The 26,070-nt window shown below is 43.5% G+C and overlaps 1 protein-coding gene across 1 annotated transcript; it reads right to left on the minus strand.

The window, feature by feature from the left end:
* Nucleotides 1-368: 368 nt before the first annotated feature.
* ranbp9 (RAN binding protein 9) lies at nt 369-25,745 on the minus strand. The gene is given in 14 exon segments (XM_035800607.2): nt 369-1,479; nt 2,204-2,315; nt 3,063-3,214; nt 3,464-3,630; nt 4,242-4,398; nt 6,304-6,458; nt 6,764-6,872; nt 7,204-7,316; nt 7,549-7,733; nt 11,160-11,182; nt 11,686-11,853; nt 13,512-13,564; nt 14,075-14,186; nt 25,178-25,745. Coding segments are annotated over 14 exon segments (1,854 nt in total). The 5' UTR covers nt 25,395-25,745; the 3' UTR covers nt 369-1,348.
* Nucleotides 25,746-26,070: the final 325 nt, after the last annotated feature.

A 26,070-nucleotide genomic window follows, 5' to 3' on the forward strand; every position in this document is an offset into this window, starting at 1 on the left:
CATTACAGACACACGTTCATTTAGAACTTAACTGAGACAATCTCAGTAGTCAAATCAAGAAAGGGCTCATGAGTTCTTCATGGCTAAAAGGATATGTGATACCATGAATACATTAGGAAATAAAATGTCATAACATATCAGACCTGCTGTGCAGTTGGGGGGGGTCAGGTACTGGGGTACCCATGGAAAGGGTTAAGTAAACTTCTCAACCACAGTATAACAAAGTCTGAGACTAACACCACAATGGATTCTAAACACTCAGTGTGAAGCTTTGAGGGTAGATATTTGTTTTCCTTTCTTTTGGTCGCTAAATATTTAATGATTGATATTTTATTCATAGAAATGTTACCATGTACACACGCTGACACTTGTCACTAGTAAGGAGTGGTGGGATTGGGACCTTTATTATTTGGTGGAATTCACTCTTGCCGGCGCGCAACAAATATACTGTGTATGCAAGTAAGAATATAATTAGCTAGGATAATAAATCACCATGCCTTGTAAACCAGGAAGTGTTAACAGAGCCTACCCTCCCCCACCTACTGCCCCTCCCCAAAATAAACATTTTTTTTTTTTTTTAAAGAAAGACAAAAGTTAAGACTGTAGATTCTCTCACTGGCTTCTTCAGTCTTCAAGCCACATGTGTCACCAGTCACTGATGCCATGGGGTTTGGGTGTGCCTTTTGCGCCACCAAGGAGTTGGTTTCTCGGGGTGGGAATCGGCTAGCGTACTCCAAACCCAGGTGCAAATGCACTAGAATGGGTCGCAATACTCACGTCTTCTGTGGGTCTGGCTTGCCTGGTCGGTATAGTTGGTCAGGGGTTTAAACGGACCACGTTTTGGGTTGGCAAATGGAGTGTCAACATATGTTGACTGGATTGGTGTTATGCGGTCACTGGAAAGCTGTTCCTTGTTCTTCAGACCAGGGTGCTCCCACCTTCGCACAGTAGTTTGGGCATATGAAAATCCTGCATGGTTTGCCACAGTCACACAGATCAGAGAGGTGAATTTACTAGTTGGCTAGTCTTTGCAATTTCCCCCTTCTCCCCATCAACCAAAATTACGTGGGCAGACTTGCATCAGGGTTCCTGTGAGACTTGGGCGACGTCCCGATTCTCCACCCTATCCCAAAGAGTGCACTCGTACACTCCCCTCATGGATTTCAAGGGAATGGACTGCTGTGAGGAAGATGGTGAAAACTCTTCCCAGGCATTCTTGCACCAATCCAATGCATGAGTGAACACTTCAGGAGGTTGGAGAATCTGAAAGTAGCCCTGGCTAGCCCGGGGAGTGGAGGGATCCAGATTGAGTTTGTGTGAAGGTGGGGGGGGACATGTGTGTGGGGGGCTAGTGCAGGTAATCGTCCACAGCAGCGAAGGCGCAGGAGCCACTTCCAGAGTGTGCCATGATGGACAGGCACTGGGCAGCCTGTCCCACAGCCTGGGCCAGAGGGGGCTGCTTGGGCAGGTTATGAGTCTCTGTGGGGGGGGTAGAAAACAGCTGTGTAAGGACTACATATCACTCCCATAGTTAATGCATAACACTCAACAACACAAAAGTAGCTAAGGACACTGCTGAATGAGTAACTTGGGGTGGGGGGAGGCTGTATAAGGGCCTTAGTGTGCACATCTTATTAAAATCAATAAAAGACTGAATCAACACCAATTTTAGAGATTGATACATTTCTAACATTGGGCAATGCATTACACATCATATCCATGACATGGGCCTAGTAACTAAGGACACTAAATAAGTCAAGTCAGTTCCACATAGCAACGCATAACACCGCCACATACACAGTAGCCATGGACACCGCCAAATGACTACTTATTAATAACCATGACTCAAATCCAAAAAAATGACGACTTCACATTTATGACCACGTTGGTAATTAACCGCTCTCTAATTTGTTGACATTTTCAAAGGGAAAAACGATAACACCCCCGGTCGACGCGAAGCTATACAGAATTAGCATTATTGTAATCAAAATGCTACATTTACAGGGCCAGTTTCCCAGACAGAGATTGAGCCAAGTTCTAGACTAAAAAGCATGTTCAATGGAGATTTTCCATCAAAAGTGCATCTTAGTCCAAGACTAGTCTTTAAAATCGGTGTCTGGGAAACCGCCCCAGAGTGGACAACACTTGACTGCTGGTTGAGGAGAGGCTCTGAAGTGACAACCAGAGGTGGTGGTGTACCTACCTAGAATTGCACTGTTGAGTGTAGAACACACCGGTTCCCTCTGGATAGAGTCCAGCTGGTAGCCCACTGGGCTCGTCCACGGGTCCGAGTAGGCCAGCAGACTGAATGCATCCTACAGAGGGAGATGGGAAGAGATAAGGGACATACAAATAGAGGAGAAAGACAGCCAAGAAGAACAAGAATGTATAAATCATTACAGGGAAAAGAGTGGGGACAGGCAGGGTAGGAGAAACAGCTGTTAATGAGAGATGGATGTAGTGAGTCAAGGTACAGGAACCTCAAATTGTACACAGAGTTCAAAATGGACAGATCACACACTGAACAAAAATGTAAATGCAACATGTAAAGTATTGGTTCTGCGTTTCATGAGCCGACATGCGCACAAGAAGTCTCTCAAATTTGTTTACATCCCTGTTCATGAGCATTTGTCTTTTGCCAAGACAGGGGCTTTCATTACAGACAAATACTCCTGTGGGGAGGAACTCATTCTGATTGGATGCAGCCCTGGGTGGGCATAGCCCCACCCACTTGGGAGCCAGACCCACCCATGGCTGCACCTCTGCCCAGTCATGTGACATCCATCGACTAGGGCCTAATGAATTCATTCCAATTGACTGACTTCCTTATAGGAACTATAATTTAGTAACATTTTTGAAATTGTTTAGTGCGGTAGTATACTGCTAGAGAAATACGGTTTTGATATATGTAGTTATAGGCCAAGAGCAGTGCTGCGTTGTTAGACGTAATGTAGTGGGACGTACACGCAAAACACTCACAGCAAAATGTACATCCAAGGTTTTACAGCCATTACATTGAGCCATTTATCGGAAGTTGTTTGAACACAATTGACAGAGTGTACCTTGAGCATCTTCTTGTTGACCGAGTTCTTGCCGCATTCTCGGCGTAGGTGCTCACTCATGCTCTGGAGCTCCCGGCCAAAGTGGATCATCCTCTCGATGGCTGCCTGGCTTCCCCCACACAGCTGCCTCTTGGACTGGGCTGACTCCACCTCTGTGGACACAGAACCAATCAAATGTGCAATCTGGGAATCTATGCAATGATCATTTACATTTTTGCTATATACACACACACACCCATTGATTCCTGAATAATAAGTTATGCCTCATGATAAGTTAGCACAACAGTCTTATCGTAACCCCCCAAAAAGATGCACTACTCCATTGTTTACATTCGTTTGTAAGCAATGTATGGCTTCAAAAAGTTACAACTATCATGTGGATGTCATGGCCTGTCACTCGCCCATGTCTGTGTCACAGTCCTCTGTCTGGGCTCCGTGTTTGGAGGTGCCATTGAAGAAACTATCATGTGGAGTCATGGCCTGTCACTCACCCATGTCTGTGTCACAGTCCTCTGTCTGGGCTTGTTTGGAGGTGCCATTGAAGTGGTCAACCTCCATGTCCACATCACTACAGGGGGGTAAAAAAGTAGGTGTGTTTGAGTGGATACGTTTTGAAGATTAGAAACGATACTTTATTTTTGACAGACAAAAATAGACAACATTCATTTGACGTCACACTTCCTCAGATCCACATTTCCAAGTCCCCCAAAAAATAATTTATATTTCAATAAAGCATTTGATTCTTCCATTCTCGTAGATTTGGGATATCATTAGCGTTCCAGTACTTATAATCTTGATAACACAAATGAGTTATTAGAACTGCAAGCCGATTTGTAAATCCAAAGTTTTGCTCAGTCCCACTGCAATGTAGTCGATCTTAAACCTGCGATTTTTTTTGGTTGCGTGATACGTTGTGTCAATACCTTGTTTTGCAGGTAGATGTTAATAAGCAGGCTGTGCAAGACTGTCGGTATTGACCGTTTTCTCTATTTTCTCTAGTGTTGGATGCATGTTGAAGCGTTTACAAGCAACTAGTATTGAGTAGGGTGTTCAGTAGGGTGTTCAGTAGGGTGTTCAGTAGGGTGTTCAGTAGGGTGTTCAGTAGGGTGTTCAGTAGGGTGTTCAGTAGGGTGTTCAGTAGGGTGTTCAGTACATTATAGCCTTGTGCATGTTCCATACCTGGCGTTGGGCTGCTGCAGGCTGTGGCTGCCATTGAGGGAGCTGAGCTCAGCAGCGGGGGCTAGGAGGGCTGGGCCCGGGGGGCAGGGCTTGTGACTGTGGGGGGAGGGGTGGGCCTTACTGGACATCACCCCATTACAACAGCCGCCATCAAATCCTGGGAAGCAACCAGGACAGTCAGATGAAAAACACCATACAAGACACAAAAAGGTGAATGGCTAAATAAAGTGCACCTTAAGTATTTAACTTAAGTATTTGACTAAATTAATTTGATCCGGGACTGGGTCATGTTCATGGATAAGGTTTAGAAACGTTTAGCAACAAAAACAAGAAATGTAATCCTTTTGGACAAATGCAGGTAGTCCCTCCCTGTTTGTTAGTGCTCTTCCGTTTGGTACCCATTACGCCCCGGTTATAACACGCCCCAGTTATAACACGCCCCAGGGTCACAGTTATAACACGCCCCAGTTATAACACGCCCCAGGGTCACAGTTATAACACGCCCCAGTTATAACACGCCCCAGGGTCACAGTTAAAACACGCCCCAGTTATAACACGCCCCAGGGTCATAGTTATAACACGCCCCAGTTATAACACGCCCCAGGGTCACAGTTATAACACGCCCCAGTTATAACACGCCCCAGGGTCACAGTTATAACACGCCCCAGGGTCACAGTTATAACACGCCCCAGGGTCACAGTTATAACACGCCCCAGGGTCACAGTTATAACACGCCCCAGGGTCACAGTTATAACACGCCCCAGGGTCACAGTTATAACACGCCCCAGGGTCACAGTTATAACACGCCCCAGGGTCATAGTTATAACACGCCCCCAGGGTCATAGTTATAACACGCCCCAGGGTCACAGTTATAACACGCCCCAGTTATAACACACGCCCCCAGGGTCATAGTTATAACACGCCCCAGGGTCATAGTTAAAACACGCCCCAGTTATAACACGCCCCAGGGTCATAGTTATAACAGCACACTGTTGCAAAAAAAAAAAAAAAAGACATTTTCAAAAAGTACCTTCCTGTTTCAGCCTAATGAACACAACCAGATGTGTGAATATACACTGAACAAAAACATAAAATGTAACATGTAAAGTGTTCGTCCCATGTTTCATGAGCTGAATGTCCACCAGAGACGTAGACAGAATTTAATGTTAATTTCCCCCCCATAAACTGCCGCCGACGTCGTTTTACAGAATTTGGCTGCATGTCCAACCTGCCTCACAACCCCACCAGCCCAGGACCTCCACAACCGGCTTCTTCACCTGTGGGATCACCTGAAACCAGTCACCCGGAAAGCTGATGAAACAGTTTGCACAACCAAAAGAATTTCTGCATAAACCCTCAGTGACGCTCATCTGCGTGCTCGTCGTCCTCACCAGGGTCTTGACCCGACTGCAGTTTGGCGTCGTAACCTACTTCAGCGAGTAAATGCTCACCGTCGATGGCCACTGGAGAAGTGTGCCTTCATGGATGCGTCGCAGTTGCAACTGCACTGGGCAGATGACGACAGCGTATGGCACCGTGTGGGAGAGTGGTTTGCTGATGCCAACGTTGTGGAGAGTGTCTCGTGGTGGCAGAGGGGTTATGGTATGGGCAGGCATAAACACTACGGACAACGAACACCATTGAATTTTATCGATGGCATTTTGAACAGATACCAGGACGAGGCACATTTCATTGCGCTATTCATCCACCTCATGAGGATCTGTACACAAAAGTCATAGAAGCTGAAGATGTCCCAGTTCATCCATGGCCTTAATATTCAGACATGTCAACCATTGAGCATGTTTGGGATGCTCTGGATCGAAGTGTACCACAGCGTGTTCTAGTTCCCACCAATAGCCAGCAACTTCGCACAGCCTTTGAAGCGTGAGAGGACATTCCGCAGGCCAATCAACAGCCTGAGCAACTACGTGAAGGAGATGTCACGCAGCATGAGGCCAATGGTTATCACACCAGATCGATGCTTTTTTATTTTAAGGCATCTGTGACTAACCAACGCATATCTGTCATGGGGAATCCACAGACTGTTCAGTGTATCATATACCTGTGAGGTAGGCCTGGGAGCCGCTTGCTTTGTGTCTGGGGCTGCTGAAGGGGTGAGGTGAACCTGTGTAGCTGTCCTGGGACTTGGGGCTGCGGCCTCCCAGGCAGCGCACCTCGCTGTCCGTCCCATTCACCATCTCGATGAACTGTCTCACCCTGAGAGACAGTGGGATTAAGTGGACAGGGGGAGGGTTACAGAGATCAGGCCTCTATCCAATACAACCGTCAAACCATCAACCACCACATTAAAAATACAGGATCAATCAAATAAAGATATACCAACAACCAGATATACTTGGCTGCACATCAATGTACAGTCTTGCCATTAAAGGGAAAGTTCAGGAATTTACAACCACTTCCAGGGTGAGGAACCATCTAACAAGTTGTAATATCCTGAGCTTCCCCTTAAGAGGTACGGTTCCTAAATGTGCCAATATTGCCTATCCCTTGCCGTTACTCACTTCAGCATAAATAAGAGGTTGGGGTTACTCTCAAGTAGGCTGGGGTACAGCTGTTGGGTGGTCTCAATGGCCTCTCCCATTCTGCCTGACAACACCAGCTTCTGGATCTCTGCAAGCACATCCCATTGACTTTCACTCACATATTGGAAGGAGACTTAGTGTGGCGTGGCATTTCCCCATTCGTCTCCAAGGGTACGAGAGCGGAAACATTACAAAGTGTTACACAATCATTTATTCTAGGCCCATTCCATTTTTGGCCCCTGGCCTCTAGGCAGATGTGTCCCTAAGAAATATTGTCATGGCTCCACCTATGCCAACTACCCATCTAGTCAGTTTACATTTTGTGAATATAGCATATAGTTCTAATATTCACAAAGCAAAATACACAAGTCAATGACAGGACACACCCTAAACCCATCTTTCACACAAGCATGACTCACTCTGTCGGTTTTTAATGGAGGCCAGTTCCTCATGCACAGCCTGGTCTGTGGATTTGGCAAAGGCTTCGGCAGTGGCACAGTAACTATGGTGGACCAGGTAGGATGCCACCATTCTGTGGAGACAAAGAGGTGGGAGAAACATAACAGCTCAGAGAGATATGATATACAGATAACGATATGCTGCCTTCAAATGCTGTTGGGAATTTGGAAATACCCACTTAAAAACAAGTTGGAAAATTGAGATATAAAAAAAAAAGTGGCAATAATACATTTCAAACCAGTTGCAAGGGCGGATGGGAAATGTAGTTTCCATTAGTGTGTACAGCGACAAGGGAAGGTACTTACTTCTGGATCATGGACTGCCACTCTCCCTCCCTGTCCCCTATGGGGAACCTGTCGATCTGGGCCTGGATCTTAGTCCGCCACTCGCGCATGTAGTCCTCGATGTCGAACACAAATGGGTGCTGGCCAAAGTTGGCATCCACCACCTCCCCAGGGGTCTGCAGCCCCACTGTGGGGTACAGGTTGGGCTGGGAACACACAAATACACTAAGAATCACAGGATGCATGGTTCAAACAGATGATCTTTGTATTAATTTATTTTCAAACCACTCAAGGGGAAAAGTTCCATATAGCCTCTACCACAAATCAGTGAGTATATAATATAATTTCACAAGCAAGATAGGTCAAGGAGCCAAATTGATACCAGGTTTGCATTCACTAGGAACCAAGTGAAACTGGGAGGGACCCTACCTGAATTTGTCCGCTTAAGAAACGTTTCGGTTCTCCGTTGCAAAACATTTCACTACAGTGCGCAATAATGAACACACTCCAGGACGGGTTGTTTTATAAGGAGCAGATCAACAAAAACATTGCGACATGGTTCAGGATCCTCATCTAACTGACAAACACACTGTACCTTAGTTTAGCTGGCAGAGTTGGAGTTAAAAGAACTTTACGTTGTCAGCTGTGTTTGAGCACAAACTCTTCAGACCAGGTAGCTATCGCTCTTTCCAAAGACAATACAATGTACTGATAAAAACAGAGCAGAATTTGCCTTCTATCAAGACTACCATTACTTACAAATGGGGGGGGGGGTGCAACTCAATATTAGGACGGTGTTCCTAATGTTTTGTAGACTCAGTGTATATGGCAAAGGTATACGATCCCGGATAAGATTTACAAGGAGGGGGAAGACAGGACTATCCGTACCAAGCTTTAAAAAATGGGACAAAATGTGCCTGGAAATACAATTTCAAACTGGTTTAGACATGATTCTTCTCCCCCATGGCTTAGCAGCGACACATGGCGTCTCATATTGGCCTGGAAGAGGCGGTCTTCACTGATATGACCCTTAAACGTTTTGGTGCCATTGTAGTCACAATTTCTATTTGCTGCAAAATTGAAAAAGCTGGTGCTTAAAAAGAAAAATGATTGTCCACTTAATTGAATATGAACCCCCACATTATTAACTGGAACAGAATATGGAAAAATATGAGGGGGGGGGTTATGTAATCATTTGATTGTTTTTGTACCTGTACCCCCCCTGAAAAATTACAACTGAATAAAAAGGTTGGTCACAAAACAAAACAAAAGCAGTTCAGGAAATAAAGTGGAAGTCATGTAATGAGAGTTACACATTGGCATATTCAATAAATAAAAACAATCCCATGACCACTTGGGTTGCATTCTCATTCGGCATACTAGTGGTAGTTCCCGCCCCGTTTCACGCCTAATGAACATGACCCTGGAGTTCGCAGCGGAGGGATTTCTAAAAGCCCGTTTCATGGTCTAACAGAGAAAAGGTCAGCTCCAGTGGAGTTGACGCACATCACCGTAGAGCCCAGAGAAACATGAATGCTGGCTCGTGGCCAACAGTTTCTGCTCAATGGATTATTGTTTCGGCTAAAGCAGTCGTATTTTATCCTCAAACAAGTGGTCATTCTGCTGGTAGGGGGACAGCGCAGCCAGCGCTCAACCCCCCCCACCTCAGAGTGCAGCAAAAAAAATGCAGACATGTAAATTTCACCTTTTTTTTTTTAGGAACTTTAAAATGGCAGAAATTCTTCAGTCTTCACATATTTGTTTTCTATCAGATCCTCCAGGCAGCAAACACCATTAAAAATATGCATCGTTTACATTAAAGCTACAGTCTGGGATTTGTGAAGTTGTTCAATTAAAATTCTTGATATTTACCCATTGATTCTTTAAGAATTGAATGCATAAATGTCTAAATGAAATTAGCACAACTGTCGATCATAAGCCAAAATATCACGTTTTATTACGCCATCCATTGTTTACTTGTTGTTTGCAAACAATGTTTATTCTTCAAATAGGGTTCAAACTGGTAGGCCTGATCAACAACAAGACAGCCTATAGGGAGGAGGTCAGAGACAACAACCTCTCCCTCAACATGATCAAGACTAAGGAGATGATTGTGGAATACAGGAAAAGGACAACTGAGCACGCCCCCATTCTCATCGACGGGGCTGTAATGGAGCAGGTTGAGAGCCTCAAGTTCCTTGGTGTCCACATCAACAACAAACTAACATGGTCCAAACACACCAAGACAGTCGTGAAGCGGACAAAACATATTCCCCCTCAGGACTGAAAAGATTTGGCATGGGTCCCCAGATTCTCAGACAGTTTCTACAGCTGCACCGTCGAGAGCATCCTGACAGGTTGCATCACTGCCTGGTATGGCAACTGCTCGGCCTCCGACCGCAAGGCACTTCAGAGGGTAGTGCTAACGGCCCAGTAAATCACTGGGGCCAAGCTTCCTGCCTTCCTGGACCTCTATACCAGGCGGCATCAGAGGAAGGCCCTAAAAATGGTCACAGACTCCAGCCACCCTAGTCATACACTGTTCGCACGGGAAGCGGTACCGGATCACCAAGTCTAGGTCCAAGAGGCTTCTAAACAACTTCTACCCCACAAGCCATAAGACTCCAGAACATCTAATGGCTATCAGACTACTTGCACACACCCCCCCCCTCTTTTACACTGCCGATACTGTCATCTATGCTTAAGTCACTTTAATAACTACCCACATGTAGGGTTAGGGTTAACCCTAACACTACCGTTCAAACGTTTGGGGTCACTTTGAAATGTCCTGGTTTTTCAAAGAAAAGCACACTGAAGATCTGGTACAACGCTGGGTACTACTCCCTTCACAGAACAGCCCAAACGGACTCTAACCAGAATAGAAAGAGGTGCACCGGGGCCTCCCACTCCTCTATTCTGGTTAGAGCCAGTTTGCGCTGTTCTGTGATGGGAGTAGTACACAGCTTTTGTACGAGATCTTAAGTTTCTTGGCAATTTCTCACATGTAATAGCATTCATTTCTAAGAACAAGAATAGACTGACGAGTTTCAGAAGAAAGGTCTTTGTTTCTAATAATGGGCCGATGTAGATATTCAATTAAAAATGTAAAGCCGTTTCCAGCTACAATAGTAATTTACAACAGTGTCTACACTGTATTCCTGATCAATTTGATGTTATTTTAAATAGGGGAAGAGAAAGTCCTCATCTTTCAAAAACAAGGACATTTCTAAGTGACCCCAAACGTTTGAACGGTAGTATGCATGCATGCATTACTTCAATTACCTCGACGAACCGGTACCTCCTGCATATAGCCTCGCTATTGTCGTTTTACTGCTGCCCTTTAATTACTTGTTTTTGTAGGTATTTCTCTTAAAACTGCTTTGTTGGTTAAGGGCTTATAAGTAAGCATTTCACTGCAAGGTCCTCTGATGCATTTGGTGCATGTGACACGATCTCTTGGATATCATGGAATGTTAGTGCTAGAGTGTGACCAATGAATGAAGGGGGATTACATTGCCCTGACCCCATCCCTCAGCTGTGGATCAAAACAAGTGGCAGGGGAAGTCGTTTAGTCGTTTCACATCCCAGAATGTAGCTTTTAAAGACAACATGGCTGGTGGGATAACACTTACCGGTAGATCTGTAAAGGCTATTCCTAGAGTACAAGAGAGAAGATAAACACATCAACATACATTTCTTAATCTCTGACTGGATATCCTATTGTTGGGTACAGGAATGCACGATGCAGCATATCAATTATGTAAATCATGGGATGTTCAATTGGACAAAATGTTGCCTCTAAAATACATTAAAAGGGTGGGATGAAATGTGACATGCAAAGAAAAGTATAGAAATGTGCCTTTACGGGTCAAATTATTCAGACCCAGGATGAGACGGAACAATATTGTTCTATCATGTGTTTTCACGTGGCGTGTTGTTTGATAGTGATATGGTGTAAATAAATAATTGTTAATAAAAAATTAAAGGGTGGGGCACACATTGTGTTAGTTCAGTGTGTGTACATTTCCCGGTTCCAAATCCCCCCCCCCCCCAATAACTCCACAAAAAGGTAAACTGAATGACACGGCTTAAGTTCCATAATGGATTACTACATTAATTAAATTATTTTTTATGTTCTAGAGCAGGGGTGTTCCATACCTAAGCTGTGGCCATTCTTTGTGTAGAAACAGGTGTTGTTGATGAGGTTGACGCAGCAGCCAATCACGTCACCCGTCGTGAAGGTGGGGCCGTAGGGCTGCCCCGTGCCGGAGGAGCAGAACGAGTGGCCGTCATCTCCGTGGTAACCATACGAGTGTTTGTCCCAACCTGAGAAAAACCGCACAGACATTGGCGTCACTCTGAAAAGATGCCTCGACTTACAAACTGAACAAAAATGTAAGCACAATATAGAAAATCTTGGTCCCATGATTCATGAGCTGAGAAAAAAATAAAAATCCCCAAATGTTCCATATCCACAAAAAGCATATTCCTCACCTGTGCTGGGAACAATAAAACACTACTTTAAAAATGTGCATTTTTGTCAAAACACAACGCCTCCAACATCGTTTTAAAGAATTTGGCAGTGCGTCCAATTGGCTTCACAGCCACATGTAACCATGCAGGGGGAGGAGGGTTGCTGAGGAGTATTTCTGTCTGTAATAAAGCTTGTAAATCCATAGATTAGGGACTAATTTTTTTTTTTTTTTTTTTACATTTACCAATTTCCTTATATGAACAGTAACTCAGTAAAATCTTAGAAATTGTTGAGTATATATATATATATATATACTCAGTATAAGTAGCAATTCTCTATAAGATAGTACTTCATTAAACCCCAAAGAGGAAATGTGTCTGCACTAACCATCACACACTAGAAACAACACTTCACCAATGCATCTTAAACTAAATGTTCAGATTAAAAAGCCTCACAGCAGAAGATGAGTATCCGTTTTACACCTGGGTAACCTATAGGCCTATCGATCTGCCACGGCACTGGTTAGATTAGAAGCTCTCATTTCAGTACAGCTTTTGAAACCTAGGACCTAACAATTACATGCATTATGCTCATTAGGTCTCTGCTATAAAATGTCAAAATAATTGAAGAATGTTCTCATTTGAATTCTCATGTATGTATGTATGTATGTATGTATGTATGTATGTATGTATGTATGTATGTATGTATGTATGCATGTATGCATGTATGTATGCATGTATGTATGCATGTATGTATGTATGTATGTATGTATGTATGTATGCATGTATGTATGCATGTATGTATGCATGTATGTATGCATGTATGTATGTATGCATGCATGCATGTATGCATGTATTAGGTTTCCTAAGAATTAGCCACGTTCCATTTGACACTTGTGGGTCACAAAGCTACTAACAGTTTTATTTAGCAAGTAGCCATTAGTGATTACTTAGCCATGATCTGGCACTGCTCTGTCTGCTGTTTTATACGACTGCGCTGCATTGCTATGCCGTGGGCCTTTGCCGGGCCCGCCCTGTGTCCTGAAGGGTTACAGGATGCATCTCAAACAGCACCCTATATAGTGGACAACTTCTGACCAGAGCATGTGGGGCACTATGTAGGAAATAGTCTGCTATTTGGGATGCAGGCCAGTGTCAGAGAGCGACACCCTGCACTGCCAGATAACAACACACCCCCCCCCCCCCCCAACATGTGACCCTGCCCCAATGGTGTCATGTCAGGACAGAGAATAAGCAGCCTGTCTGGCTTCTAAGGGCACACCCACACGGGTTTCAGACAATACATACTCAAAGAAAAACAGACAATCCACTGAAACACACAAGTGTGTGTTCATCACCAGCACGTCTTCCAGACACACAAACCAATTCACATAATTCCCCATCACAGACAGGGACAATTCACAAACCAAACGGTCTTCCAACCCACCCGAAGACCAAGGCAGAATGTCAACATTGACACACACAAGCTATAGCTTTCAGAGTCGCCTTACCAGGGAGTCTGTTCATGTTGACACCTTGAGCCGAGAGACCGATACCCATGTACCTGATAAACAGAAAAATAGCAGGGTCAAAATGTGTGATGATCCGGGCATGTTAACAGTTTTATAAAGAATTGGTTCCACTGGCTAAGGATATTTAAACTGCCTCAAGGGAATTTCATGAATCATACCAACATGACACCCTCATGCAAAGGTCAATTCCTAACTGTCCAGAGATGTGATCAGCAATGGAAATCAGGGGTGTTCATTAGTGCACAGCATGACAAAAGTTGAATTGCAAATGAAAAAGTGTTTTTTTTTTTTTGACAAATTCAGGTTGTCCCTCCCTGTTTTTGTTCAGTTTGGTTCCTAGTGAAGACACCCTAGGAAAAAGTTGATAGGCCGATTAATGGGGTGGAGTCTAATCTCAGAACCGTTAACTATTACAGGGAACTGATGAGATGACCTTGATTGAACAAAACGTTAAACTGTAGACTATGATTAGTTAAGTCAAGAGGTTTGCATGGGTAGAGCACAATGTGTGCGTGGTGCTCAATTCTGTGCAGCCATCTTACCCATCTCGGCCTTTACTGATGATTTTCACCTCAAAGTAGTAGACCCCGCAGGCAGCTGGGATGGGATGAGTGGCTCGTACGGATGCCGCATCTTTAGGGGTCTTTCCATGGCCTGTGGGTGGATGGAAGCGATGGCATGAATGAAACAAGACACCCTGTAATCAATTCAACGACTCGCTCTTACCCTTAGGCACTGCTTTAGATCTGAAACAATCGGATAGGGGTAAGTAGTATGACAGAAATTACCCCTGGCCAATCAGACAGCAGCAATTACTACTATATTGCTTAAACCAGATCTACTAGAATGCCGAGAGGTGTGGGAATTCAGCATTAGGTGAACAGGAAAAAAGCATTTTCCCCTTGTGCTGAGCGAATAGTTCATTTTGAGGTAGATTATATTTTTAAATCACTTAGGAATTATTTTTCTACATTAATTGCACTATGTGGGTTGAACGCTTTAACACAGAACAATTAGTAAAAAGTCCCATGATGGTAGTGAATGCTTATCACTTAACCATCATTTATTCAGAGGACTTTAGCATATTTACCTTCGTTTTTTAAATTAATATTTAATTCCAAGTCATCTCTAGAACTGCTGCCTATGCCTTAACAAAATTACTTCAATGTCGAAGGTCTACTTATGAATAGCAACTATCAAAATCACTTAGATCATACATTTCAGGTAGCTACCTTGAAGCAACTGCTCTATCCCTCTCAATTGGGCATTCTGGCTTCTCTCGTCTGCCTCACACTAGCCTAACAAAGCAGGCGTAAAATAAACAATTAGACAAGTAGGCCCCCAATGGATTATGATCATTGTAGTTCATAACCATTTTTTCTGCACTAAACTACTGTATGTCGACAATTGGCCTGTTGTGAACTACAACTCCCTGAGTCACACAGTTAAGGTTTGATCTGTAGAGAAATAGTAGAAAAAATAAAAGATAATAATAATAATATGCCATTTAGCAGACACTTTTATCCAAAGCGACTTACAGTCATGTGTGCATACATTCTACGTATGGGTGGTCCCGGGGATCGAACCCACTACCCTGGCGTTACAAGCGCCATGCTCTACCAACTGAGCTACAGAAGGACCAGATGTTAAAAGATGTTAAAGTAGTTTCAAAAACGACCAACATTTTGGTTAATCGCCCAGCACAATCTACCCTCAAGTGGGAACCATATATAATATTTAATATTTATCACGATGTCGCAGGTACTCACATCTAATTTGGGAAGGGGGACATTTGGCACACAGACTTGCATTTAGGACACCCGGAAAAGTAATTATCATGCACTGTCTGTAAGTCATCAGAAACAATGTGAACACCGAGAGTCCATTCACACCTGTGACACTAGCAACAGTAACGATTACCAACAAGTGGAACTGGCGAATCAACTTCAAAATAAGAAGTCCCCCTTGAAACTGAAGCAAACTGATACAAATAGTGGAATAATGCCATAATCGAACACGCTAAACAAGGTTGGAATGTTATATAAATTCAAAGGCAGTAAGTAATTCATTTGAAACAAACGTAAAAGCTGTTGAAATCACACTATGGATGTATTATAACTTTAGAATTGCATTGTGGGCTGTTAAGCCTTACCTATGGATCTTGGGACCATGAAATGGGGCATCGGCCTACTCCGTGACAACACCGAGCTAATGTGGCTCAATTCACATCAGTCCTAGCAGCAACAATGTTGGGATATCCCCCTCCCCAATAGGTACGGCTGTACATGGCAATGTGAATGTTCAGTACGTACAAATTGGCTGAATAGAGGTGATTTTCCCACAAGAGCATTGAAGCTAATATTTGTGTGAACTCTTCAGAATTGCAAATCTGTGGGTGTCAGAGTAGGCTGATCGCACATTTCATGGTCCCAAGATCCATAGGTAATGCTGTACATTGCAATGTCAACATGGGGCTGGGCGAAATACCGTATTTTACTATACTGAACAAAAATAAGACGCACCATGCCAAGTGTTGGTACCATGAGCTGAAATAAACAGATGACTGAAATGACCACGTGTAACCACACCAGCCCAGAACCCCCACATCCGGCTTTTTTCACATGCAAGCTATCTGCGTGCTCGTCGTCCTCAGGGTCTTGACCGGGCTGCAGTTTGGCGTCATAACAGACTTCAGTGGGAAAATGCTCACCTTCAATGGCCACTGAAGAAGTGTGCTCGTTACGGATAAAAACCCGGTTTCAACTGTCCCGGGTAGATGACAGACGTTTGGGCAAACAGTTTGCTGATGTCAACGTTGTGAACAGAGTACCCCATGGTGGCAGTGGGTTTAATGGTATGGGCAGGCACAAGTGACAGACAATGAACACTATTGCATTTTATCTAAGACAACTTTAATGCTCTGACTCCAGTTCACACCAATATCCAGCAACTTCACACAGCCACTGAAGTGGAGTGGGACAACATTCCACAAGCAACAGCCTGATCAGCACTGTGAAGGCGATATGCAGCACAACATGAAACATATGGTCACACTAGATACCGACTGGTTCAGAGCCACACACCCCTACGGATTTTAACAAAACATTTAAGGCGACCAACATACACATATCTGTATTACCAGTCAAGTGAAATCCATAGATGAGGGCCGAATAAATTCATTTCAATTGACAGATTTCCATATGAACTGTAATGCAGTAGAATCTTTGAAATGCTTGCATGTTTATAATTTTGTTCAGTGTACACACAGCTGCACAGACCGGTTTGGGTTTTTACTTCTACAAAAAGGTATGTCAATGTTGATTTAGTTAAATGTCCATTTTTATAGATAACCTAGTTTGCTAGTCTCACTCCCTCTCCTTCCATAAATACCTACGCGCTTCCCACACCAAGCCCCACCCAGTCACTCGAGTTCTGTCTGCATGGTCAGATGCAACAAGATGGGTGACAACGATGCTAATTTCCACTTTGCTTCCTAATACAAGTCAACAACCCGGTTCCTGGAAAGCTACCGTCCTGTAGGTTTACTAATCATAATCTAGCACAACCGATTCTAGTAATTAGCTGGTTAATAAGCTGAATCGGGTTAGTTACAACTGGGGTTGAGGTGAACACAATATTTGTGCCAACGCTTTTGTTCTGCGGGTGACAGAGTTGGCTGATACACATCTTGGTTCCGTGAAATGGTGTAACGCTGTACATTGCGTGCCTGGCTACACAGACTCCTTGCTCCAGTCAAATGCAAACACATTCAGGCCGTCTGATTGTTCCAGAAGCCGTTGGGTTGAGCCAGAGAAAGCACACACATGGGTAAAAAAATAAAACTATTTATCATTGACTTTGATACTCTGATTGGTTCGAGACGATCCCGTCGCCCTTCGTGCCTTTTGTCACCACAAACGGCTTCAATGATGGCAGTCTTAGACTCAAGTATCTAGCAAAAGATGGCGCAGTAGAATTTAGGGTGAGTCGCCAAGGCACTTTACCCTAATTGCGTCTGTAAGTCCCTCTAGATCATTATTAAACTAGGCAAGTCAGTTAAATTATTTACAATGACGGCCTACACCCGCCAAACACTAACGACGCTGTGCCAATTGTGAGGCGCCCTATGGGATTCCCAATCATGGCCGGTTGTGATACAATCCTGGAATCAAACCAGGATCTGTAGTGACACCTCGAGCACTGAGATGCAGTGCCTTAGACCGCTGCGCCACTCGGGAGCCCCGCTAAATGTCTGCAAAAAAAAAAACAAGTCCGGCTAGTACATTGCGATATGAATGTCAATACACACGAACAGGGATACCTAGTCAGTTGCACAACTGAAATCTTCTTTCCACATTTAATCCAACACCCTTAGTCTTAGTCGTCGGCGCAAATGTATAAAAAGGGGGTCATTGTTTGCGATTTTCAGCAGGCTAGTCGTGTGGCCCTATAAAAAAAAAAAATCCACAACAATAGTTAGCCCACATTAGGAGACCACTAATGAGGTGTGGGAGAATATTATTTACATATATTTTTTTTTTGTGGGGAGGGTTATAGGTGCCCTTGAATTCAATTGCGTACCAAGCAAGAGGCCGTTGTGTAGTGGTGTTTCTATACGGTACAGTGTAGCCTACATGTGACGGCAGAGTCTACATTAACACCCACCCGATTGATACTGTGCAACTCATCAGGACATTCTGCCAGCTCGACCTACTTCGCGCATTCAACAACATTCATTTGGGAAGGTTGTTTTGGGAAAGCCGTTAAAATTGTTCATTCAAAACAGTGCAAGATGGCCGAATTAGGCTTTGGAAAGATTTCGGACCAAAAAGTAGATTTCTGGTTTAAAATATCCATTGTTAACTTATCTACCAGTAAATTCTACACTACATGACCAAAGGTATGTGGACATCTGCTTATCGAACATCTCTCAGAAAATGAACATTAATATGGAGGTGGTCCCCCCTTTGCTGCCATAACAGCCTCCACTCTTCTGGGAAGGCTTTCCACGAGATGTTGGAACATTGCTGCTATAACAGCCTCCACTCTTCTGGGAAGGCTTTCCACTAGATGTTGGAACATTGCCGCTATAACAGCCTCCACTCTTCTGGGAAGGCTTTCCACTAGATGTTGGAACATTGCTGCTATAACAGCCTCCACTCTTCTGGGAAGGTTTTCCACGAGATGTTGGAACATTGCTGCGGGGACTTGCTTCCATTCAGCCACAAGAGCATTAGTGGGGATGGGCACTCATGTTGGGCGATTAGGCCTGGCTGGCAGTCATCGCTCCAATTTATCCCAAAGGTGTTCAATGGGGTTGAGATCAGACCTCTGTGCAGGCCACCAGTCAAGTTCTTCCACACTGAGCAACGAGTTTTATTTTTTGTACCTTTAACTAGGCAAGTCAGTTAAGAACAAATTCTTATTTTCAATGATGGCCTACGAACAGTGGGTTAACTGCCTGTTCAGGGTCAGAACGACAGATTTGTACCTTGTCAGCTCGGGGGTTTGAACTTGCAACCTTCCGGTTACTAGTCCAACGCTCTAACCAAGTAATTTCTGTATGGACCTCGCTTTGTGAATGTGGGCATTGTCATGCTGAAACAGGAAAGGTCCTTCCCCAAACTGTTGCCACAAAATTGGAAGCACAGAATATCGTTGTATGTTGGAGCAATAAGATTTCACTTGACAAACCATAAAAACAACCCCAGACCATTATTCCTCCACTAAACTTTACAGTTGGCACTATGCATTGGGGCAGGTAGCACTCTCCTGGCATTCACCAAACTCAGATTAGTCTGCAAGACTGCCAGATGAAGTGTGATTAAAGCACTCCAGAGAAAGCAATTCCATTGCGCCAGAGTCCAATGGCGGTGAGCTTTACGCCACACCAGCCGACGCTTGGCATGGTGTTCTTAGGCTTGTGTGCGGCTGCTCAGCCATGGAAACTCATTTCATGAAGTTCCTGACGAAGTTATTGTGCAGAAGTTGCTTCCAGAGGTAGTTAGGTACCATTAGGTAGTTAAACTCTAATGAGTGTTGCAACAGGACTTTTACACGCTTACAGCACCTGGCGGTCCCGTTCTCTGAGCTTGTGGCCTAACTCTTTGCGGCTGAGCCATTGTTGCACCTAGACATTTCACTTCACAATGACATCACTTCCAGTTGACCGGGGCAGCTCTAGCAGGGCAGGAATTTGACTTGTTGGAAAGGTGGCATCCTATGACGGTGCAACGTTGAAAGCCAATGAGCGCTTCAGTAACGACATTCTATTGCCAATGTTTGTCTATGGAGACTGCATGGATGTGGCTGAAATAGCCGAAACCACCCCTTCAAATTAGTGTCAACACAAAAAGTTGTATATATCATAAATCGAAAAGTCTTTCCTACCTACCCTAACGCTGTCGTTCTTCTGTGAGCTGCTCCACAAAATAACCACTTGAGAGCTGCGTGACAGTTTGGTTATGTAGATTATTTTTGAGCGGGACAATGTTCCCTCATTTTTTGCTGGGCGCAAACTTGAACGTAGTGAAAATTGTGCAACTCCTGGCACATGTTTACTGTGAACAGGTTGTACCCGCTTTAAGTTAGTTTTAACAATGGTCAAGTAGGCTACTGGCCATTTGATCATAATGTAGGACTATCACGAGTGGCCTTCCATAAAAAAGAATTTAGAACATTCATCCCATAATATTTTACCATGTTCAGCCTACAGTAGCAGCAGCAAATGTCTGGTGTTCAATGTAGGCCTACGTTCCATGAGACTTTAGAAAAGTGATTGACAACCCGTTTATCCACTTGTCCTTCAGACAAGGTGACTGAAAATGTGTTTGATGCAAGAAGACACTTTATAAAAACACAATTATTCCATTATCAGAGAATCAGACCATGTATGCTACACTCTTGCCTATTGGCTACTTAGCTTATGCAAAATTCAACTGACCCTTTGAGACAAAAGGGTATCCTAGTGGTTAGAGCGTTGGGCCAAGAACCGAAAAATTGCTAGATCGAGTCCACGAGCTGACATGGTAAAAAAAAAAAAAGTCTGTCGTACTGCCACTAACCAAGGCAGTTAACTCACTGTTCCTAGGCAGTCATTGAAAATAAGAATTTGTTCTTAATCCACCTGGCATGTCAGATTTCAAAAAAGCTTTTCAGCGAAAGCATTCCAATCGTTTATTTAAGGACATCTCTCTCAGTAGACAAAACATTAAACAGCTAGCAGCCAAGTAGATTGTCACAAAAGTCAGAAAAGTCAAAGCAATAAAATGAAACGCTTACCTTTGATGATCTTGGGATGTTTGCACTCACGAGACTCCCAGTTACACAATAAAATGATCCTTTTGTTCCATAAAGATTGTTTTTATATCCAAAATACCTCCATTTGGTTGGAGCGTTATGTTCAGAAATCCACAGGCTCGAGCGGTCAAGACCAGGCAGACAAATTCCAAATAGTATCCGTAAAGTTCATAGAAACATGTCAAACGTTTTTTTATTTTTTTTATAATCAACCCTCAGGTTATTTTTACAATATATAATCAATAATATTTCAACCGGGACTATAGCTTCTTCGATAGGAGAGAGAAAATGTCTGCTCCAAGCTGTTGCACATGCAAAATGCTGCATGACGCGATGTAATCTTTCTCGCTCATTTTTCAAAATAAAAGCCTGAAACCATGTCTAAAGACTTCACACCATGGGGAATCTGGTTGGTATCCCTTTAAAAATGGAGCGAAGGCAGGCTATGGAAAAACAGCACTTCCGGGTTGGATTTGGTTAACTGACTTGCCTAGTTAAAAGGTTAAAAACGTTTATTTTACCTGACTCGCTTTTCAAAGACAGCTAGAAATGCACACATTGTGCTCTTGTAGGAAGCAATCACTCCCCCATTGCTGACTACTAATGATCTATAACTGGGCTAATAACTCACTAACTAGCAAAGGATATGAACAAATGTGCGCAAGTGGCTACATGCAGCTCTCACCTACTCACAACCACTCATGCTTTAAACAGTCCAGTTCAAAGTGAATGGCACAGATCCATATATGGCAATGGTCTATTTGCATATTGGCCTACTGCAGCATTGATTGGTTATGGCGCACGGGCCTGTGTAGAGTACGGGCCTGTGTAGAGTACGGGCCTGTGTAGAGTACGGGCCTGTGTAGAGTACGGGCCTGTGTAGAGTACGGGCCTGTGTAGAGTACGGGCCTGTGTAGAGTACGGGCCTGTGTAGAGTACGGGCCTGTGTAGAGTACGGGCCTGGCCTGTGTAGAGCCGGGCCTGTGTAGAGTAACTGGGTGCTTAGTGGCACAGGCAGGGAGCCCAGGCCTGTGTAGAGTACGGGCCTGTGTAGAGTACGGGCCTGTGTAGAGTACGGGCCTGTGTAGAGTACGGGCCTGTGTAGAGTACGGGCCTGTGTAGAGTACGGGCCTGTGTAGAGTACGGGCCTGTGTAGAGTACGGGCCTGTGTAGAGTACGGGCCTGTGTAGAGTACGGGCCTGAGTGGTGCCTGTCAATGCAATAGAATCCAATGCTAATGCGTTCTGCCTACCACAAAATCTCTCGCAAAGTTTGTTTTGTTGCATTGAAAGTGGCTAATATTGTGTTGATTCAATCAATTGCCAGTTAAGGGAAACGTTGAGTGTTAACAGGGGAGGGATGTAGAAAGTTGAATGAAGTTCACTCTTGCTTCTCTGCGTGGGCTGATATTTCTTCTGCGTGGAAATCCCAGTGGAGCTTTGCGCACGTGCGCAGCTTAGAGGTTACATTGTACATAAACTAACAGCTTTTGGAATAGACTTTTCATCAATTATATAGCCTAGATTGAAAATAGCATTATGGATGATTGACTTGCCCAGATGGTTTCCAAAACCTACCTGGGCCAGCAGCCCATGTCAAGCCCTGCAAGATCCATAGGTAGGCTATACAGTGCACAGTCTACAGGTATGCATGTAATGTAATTCTGAAGTCTAATACTTCCACAGTGCGATTTCAGTTATGTCAAATTAACTACATTGTCTTTTGTTGAATTTATATAAAATGCAAACCTTACTTGGACTAGATGCTAAACATGGCATTATTCCACCATTTGTATCCACCAGTTTCAATGGGGGAATTTGATTTTGAAGGCATACCGCAAATTCCACTATTGTGGGCCAACTCTGCGAAAATCTCACTCCAGCAGGTGGTGTTTTTGTTGTTTCGCCCACCAAGCATGGAGTTTTATATGGAGGTCAATGAGTGTTGAATTTGGTCAACAACAAAGAATGTATGTCTTATTTGCTACATGAGGTTTATTTGATCTAATAGAAGTTCCATATTGCTTAAGTGGTTACAAGTGTACTGCTAAGTAGGACACGTGACATCCCGGCAACATTGAGAACTTTATCGGAGTTGTCTTGAGATGACTATTCATGGCATGAGGCTAGTAGTATAGCATCCATCGCCATTGAATACAGGTGGTTGAAATCAACAACCATCATTGAATATTTAAAAAGGATTACAATAATGAGATGTATCCAGCAACAAAGTAAGGATAGGCGGGAGCTAGACAACCCGCCATGTGGTCAACGACTCCCATTGTTTGGGGCGAAGAGACATGCATCTTGTCAGTATATTTATAATCTTTGGCCCACCCATCCCTGTGAACATAATCACATACCCTGAAGTGTCAGTCTCAAGTGACCAGTTGTCAGCCAAGTGTGTTGGTTTAAAAAGTTTGCACTATGCCTGCCTGGCTGATGAATCATGGAGCCAGGGTTCCGGTATAGAAGCACAGTTGACTGCTCCTACAGTTTTGCGTCAGTACTGGCCCAGAAAGACAATGTCCCATAGAAGTCAGATTTGAAAATTACTAATAGGGACAGTCATCACCTTTGTGCACAAAACAATCATTGAATTATTCAAATTGTCACAGAGGCTCATTTCCCAGGTGTTCAAGTCTAATAATTAGACTAATTTCAGTTTGTGACAAAACAAAACTAGTGTAGAGAATCATTGGACCATCTAAACCACTGAAATATATTTCCCATAACCAAAAATATTGTATTTTCAGCTGTTTGAAGCTGTTGTACAAAACAGAAAGAAACAAAATAAAAATAAACTTAATGTGGAGCATATAAATAAAGCACAGAACAGAGCTACAGCTTTTTAGACACGCTTGCAATGAGAATGACAGATTGCTTTGTGAATTTAGTCAGGTGGCCCAGACAAAAAAAACCATTGCAGATCTAACATTTTACATTCATCCAATGTCTGCCAATGTTTTTGGATGACATCGTGGCTGCTCCCTGTGCGCACCGAGTTCAAGTGCGCATGTCAAGTTAGGCTGTGTGAAACCGGATATAAAAACGGTCCATGAATCGGCATATGCAAACGCTAATAGATTAACGTTGAAAACGAAAAGGTCAGGCATAGTAGTCTAGATCTTTTTCATATTATAACCTCAGTGGTCTGTATAACCACAAGAGGATGTGTAAAGCCATGATGTTCTCTAGACACATCACATACCATGAAGACATTGTTTAAAGGGTCAAATGCATGGCCTTACACACCCAGAAAGGATGTCTGTTACACCTTGATGTAGTAGGCCTACATCAAACACTGGGGAAAATACCTTTAGTTGGTTGAGGTACAACACAAGAGCCTTGATTTTCACTCCAGCCACATTGACTTCCACCATGACATAGCAACCGATTGAATAATAGCATTTGCCACCAATATGACCTAATATAGGGTATACAGATCCGAAATGGGTAGTGCTAAAGAAGCATTTCTCAGGCTAGCTAGCTAACTTTAGGCCTATAGCTAGACGACAGCCTACACAGGATAAGAGCTTTGCCTTTAGGTGTCGTTTTTTTTGTTTTGTCAGCTTGACAAAGCTAGCTTGCTGATTTGTGCCAATTTAACTAGTAGCTTAACTAGTAGATGAATTCATTCGTGAACCCTGGGCCCTTGATAAATAAATATAAAAAAAAAACAAGCTATCAGTGGGCCCTGCCGTTATAAATCAGTTAGCCTAATCAGCTAGGGTTTACGGGAGGGTTTTGTTCGGGGTAGGCCGCCATTGTAAAATAAGAACTGGTTCTTAAACTGACTTTTAAAATGAATGTCAAATAAAAATGACTAAATCGGCGGCTGTGACATGTTTATTTCCGGACCTTGGTCGAGTCCATCTACACTAAACAGCTGGAAAACAAAGACAACGACCCAGTTATGTAGCAAGATACAACTGACATGTCAATCATGTTTAAAAACAAAACATATATATATATCTAATGATCAACTGTTGCTATCTTTGACAAAACAGTTGTTAAGCCAGGACTGCAGTTCGTCCCAAACTGGAAAGCTCGCTGGCGTAACGTTACTACTTAAAACCTTCTTGTTTTGGCTGGGGATTTACAAGACAGCGTATTTTTTTGTTGTTAATCATTACCTAGTTACCAACCTAACATTAGCTTGATTGTTTGCAGACAACTGTAGTGCTGTCAATTCGTTTCGAGGGCGATAACTGCTAAGATTAGCCTATAGGTAACGTAGCTAGCCTCGCCACTGACATGTAAAAAACCGCAGCAAAGTAAGCGGCTGACGCTTAGCTAACGTTATAGCGCTCACGTTTAATGTCATTCGCGGCGTCCCATAGTTACCTTTGTAGTGCACTCGAAGATTGTTCTGCGACAGGCCGATGTAACTGAACTTGTCCTTCGGGCTCCAGGATCGAGGAAGCGGGGTTTCCAGTTCGTTTACGGCCGGATAGAGACGTCGGAGTTGCTGGTTGAGCTCATTTTCCTGCTCGTTCAGAGCCGAGTCTCCGTGAACAACAACCGACATAAGAAACCCACAGCCCGACGACTGTCCCGACATGGCAAACAAAAACGGGTTTATTTAAGTTAAATGCCTGTCAGCCACCGATTCAAACAACTTAACTATAAGTCAGACGCCTCCACAAACTGTCAAGTATTTTAAAAAGCTAACGCTGTTAGCTAATGCTAGCCACAAAACAAGCTAGCAAACTAAATACGCGTATTGCAAAAAAAAAAACGGCTCAATATCTGACATCCGCTAAACACATGAAACGACCAAATTTAACGAAGAAAACCCATCTCGCTAAAGCGTTTTTGGAGACAAACTGAAAATATACGACACGATTTATCTCGCAGATATGATTAAGAGCTGGTAGACATCGACAAAAAAAAAAGTATGGCTAACCTCGATCTTTTGTTTGTTGTCGGTGCTATAATCCACACATGTGATTGGTTTAGAGGAGGTCCAGTCACATTTCCTTAAGGACTGGGAAGCGCACGCTCAGACACATAACAAACAGTATCAAAATGTATCCCTCAATGTTCTACCAAAGGGTTCTTTCTAATCACAAAGTTTAGTTCTATCCTCACAATGTTCTACCAAAGGGTTCTTTCTAATCACAAAGTTTAGTTCTATCCTCACAATGTTCTACCAAGGGTTCTATCACAAAGTTTAGTTCTATCCTCACAATGTTCTACCAAGGGTTCTAATCACAAAGTTTAGTTCTATCCTCACA

The sequence above is a fragment of the Oncorhynchus keta genome, chromosome 23 (assembly GCF_023373465.1).
Source record: "Oncorhynchus keta strain PuntledgeMale-10-30-2019 chromosome 23, Oket_V2, whole genome shotgun sequence".
NCBI classification, from domain to species: Eukaryota; Metazoa; Chordata; class Actinopteri; order Salmoniformes; family Salmonidae; genus Oncorhynchus; species Oncorhynchus keta.